The following is a 3,533-nucleotide window of genomic DNA, read 5'->3' as shown; positions in this document are numbered from 1 at the left end:
TCACAGTTAGTACAAGTGTTATAAAATGATTAACAAATAGTGTAAAATGATCTCTTTACACTCACAAACAATACATATGAATTAAATCCAACTCTAAATTAATAGAATGATTTGTTTTGAAGAACTTACTATACAAACAATATCAACAAACAATTTCAATGATATATCATTTGTCAAAAAGTAAGTCTCAAACTAAAAATAAAAATAAACTAAATTCATTCCAATAATTCCAATAAATATAAATAAATTTTATTTTAATATCATAAAATTACATAACGTTCACATTAATTATTATTTTCATATATACACAAACATGAATACACAAGATAATTAAACAAAGCAACACGTACACCAACAAAACTACATAGAAATAAAATCATGCAGACATACATCCAATACCATGCCTTGAAGTAGGAAAAATAAGAAACAAACCACTACAAATAATTCCAACCATTAATGGAAAACTCTCCATAACTTGATCCATCTCCCTTTCATGTCCAGGAAACAAACAATTAGTAACCCTATAATCTGAAAAAGCTATAGCCACAAAAACCATAACCGACATAACCGCATGAACGAAATCTTGAAAACCAACTTTATACTTTTCATCATTAGGAACCAAAACGGCAAGACCCGGTTTAAAAACGGATAACCCTTTTTGAGTAACAAAACCGTAGTAAACGTTACCGTCAGCGCCGTGAAAACTGTCGGTAAAATGAAAGAAGAAACAAGAGAGTGCACACATTATTAAGAGAAAATGCATCATTATGATGTGAACGTGAGTGCATTGTCCGTTTCTATAAATTGAAGGAAGGACCATTTCGAATGTGATGAGTGTTCCGGTGGGAAGAAAGTTTCCGAGTAGGGATGTTTTTGAGAGTGTTTTTTGGACGCTTTTTGCCATTATGGCGCGGCGTTTCTTGCCGGGTTCCGGTTGATCGGACGGTTGATGTGTGACGGACGTTGTCTCTTGTGGTGGTGGTGTTGCATTGTATACTTTGATTCCAAGTTCTTGTTGTGTTTGTTCCATATTTTATTATTTACTTATGAATGATTGATAAATTTGTTTTGTTTTATATATGGTGCATTTTTAAGTGGATTTGATTTTTTTGGCGGTTATTTACGGTTTATTATGACTTGCAACCGTCTCTGTTTTTGAACAAGGTAATTAGAAAATTAATTCTAATAAGAATAAAATATTAATTAATTTTTTTTTCAAATATTTTTTCATTCCCAAGAAAAGGAGCGCGAATAAAATATTCCCATGGAGTTTGAAATTGGATTTACCCATATACCCTGTTCATATAGATAATCTCACGAATTATTTTAGATAGAATATAGATAAATAATCTTATCAGAAACTTAATTGTCTATAATTAATTATTATTAAAGACTTAATTGTTCATTTTTATAGAAATTACATGTACAATAATTAAGTTGATAAGTCATTTGACGAATCAGCAACAAAAAATTTATTTTTTTAATTGGAATTTACATAAAAACTAATTTAATCTGATTTATTTCTTTTAAGGACTAAAAAAATTTTTTTTTTCTCAATGACTAAATTTGATCTCTAAAAAATTTCTCAAAGACTAAAATGAATATTTACTCTAAAATATATTTTAAGTTATTTTATGTATCACGATAATAATAATTTTGGTTTTTTATATATTTTTTAAAGCAATTAGATCTTTTAACTTTGCAATTCAATCAAATTATTTCAGAAAATATAAATAAAAAAACATAGATAATACTTCATTTATTTCGGTTTCAGAAACTTGTTACATCTTTAAACAAACACAAATTTTTATTTAGATAGAGTATGGTAGCTTCATGAGATTCAAAAGAATATGAACATGTTGAATTCACAACTTAAAAAGCTTCAAGGAAGAGTTCCCATCAAATCCTTTTGCATAACAATGAGCATAGAAATCTTTTATTGTAATGTCTTGGTGGATTTTCTTTTGAAGTGAGTTCTTTAATAGGACTATAAACTTTTGAATTACCTTCAATTGGATCATGAGTATTCATAAAGGAAATTGCTATAGAAATTCTTGAACCTATCTTTTGTGATAAGACTATAAACACTTACGTACATGTCATTTGAGATAAGCTACAACAATATAACATAAATTAGTAAACCTAATATATAATTTAGAAAAGAGTGATAGTATGGAAAATATAATATTCCAATCACTATTTCAAGCATACAGTCGTAAAGACCGTTGACTTATTATACTTTTAAAGAATAGTATTGAAAATAATTTTTACATATTAATTTACGATAAATCACTAATGAAACGATCCATTGTGGTGTCGGCCTATTTATACATATTAAAAATCATATTTATTTAAAAGATTTGATAATTTAGGTAAACCATTCCACACCTAGATTTTAATTCCAAGGCTTTATGTGGTATTTATATAAGTAAGAGCTTAATCAAAATAATATAATAAAAAAAAAGGCTAAAACAAACTTTATCTTCAAATGAAAATAATATGTATCACGTGATGTGGTTGGAATATTGAGGTCGCCACAATATGTCCACTATATTGACCACAATTGTAGTGTGATTGTAAATGACAGTGAAAACCGCATCATAGGCAATGCCACAACCTAGCTAGAGGTGCAATGGTCATGTCACACGGCATTAGGGTGCAACCAACTATGTAGTTATCACAAATTATTATTTTTATCTTACTTTTTTTTATATATTTATAATATTTTAACGGATTAACAACAATATACTGAAGGAATAGAGATTTGACAAAGAGACAAATTTGAGACTTTACGACCAAAATAGAAGATAAGTGAGTTATAAAGATAAGTAATAAATTGAGTCAAAATATTCCAAAAATAAATAAATAAACAATTTCTTCAAAATGTTCTAAAAATGTCTAAAAACATATTTAATTTAAAAAATAAAGAGATATATATGACCTTTTAAGTTTAATTTATAAAAAAAAAAATTTATTTATTTTTAATACTTATTTTGATTTTATAGAGACTTTATTAGAAATTAAAAGTACAATATTTTTAAAATAAAGATTAAAAATGAACAAATTTTTTTAGAGATTAAAAAATTAAAAATATTTTTATTGAGACTAAAACTTTATTTTTATCATTCAATCAATCATTAAAATATTTCAAATTTATTATTGCATATTTCTGGTACTTGGTCTGATTTGAATGATTCAGAAGTAACAGTAAAACCAAGTATATCTCTCCAATTAACTGGATTTCCACTAAAAAGTGACACATTAGAAAATTATGTAACTTTTCTCTCTAAATCACATGAGTAATACGGTTTCTTCAAATCTCCATCTTGTTCATGAAACTTAAGATATTCATCAATCATTCCTTCGAAGACATTAACAGGAATTCGATGATTAATCACCTGAAAAAATCCCCACTCCTTACAAGTAGTTAGAATTTGGCTAAGAACTTCCACACGAAGAGTAGGATCGTTATTTATGTCGAGAGACTTATGTTTTTATCAACTGCGTACTTAAGCAGACGTCAGATGATAAAT

At 27.1% G+C, this 3,533-nt stretch overlaps 1 protein-coding gene across 1 annotated transcript; it reads right to left on the bottom strand.

The window, feature by feature from the left end:
• Nucleotides 1-283: 283 nt before the first annotated feature.
• LOC101510550 (protein DMP9-like) lies at nt 284-1,033 on the bottom strand. Its single transcript, XM_004491754.4, has one exon. It carries the CDS (start codon nt 1,028-1,030, stop codon nt 377-379), a length of 654 nt encoding a protein of 217 aa, XP_004491811.1. The 5' UTR covers nt 1,031-1,033; the 3' UTR covers nt 284-376.
• Between the last annotated feature and the right edge of the window lie 2,500 nt (nt 1,034-3,533).

This window comes from Cicer arietinum, chromosome 3 (assembly GCF_000331145.2).
Source record: "Cicer arietinum cultivar CDC Frontier isolate Library 1 chromosome 3, Cicar.CDCFrontier_v2.0, whole genome shotgun sequence".
Taxonomy (NCBI): Eukaryota; Viridiplantae; Streptophyta; class Magnoliopsida; order Fabales; family Fabaceae; genus Cicer; species Cicer arietinum.
The sequence above is the reverse complement of the archived record's forward strand: the minus strand, read 5'-3'. Positions and strand labels throughout refer to the sequence as shown.

Bases quoted from the DNA above. Each gene is read 5' to 3' on its own strand.
- LOC101510550 (XM_004491754.4), bottom strand. From the start codon at position 1,030: ATGGAACAAACACAACAAGAACTTGGAATCAAAGTATACAATGCAACA.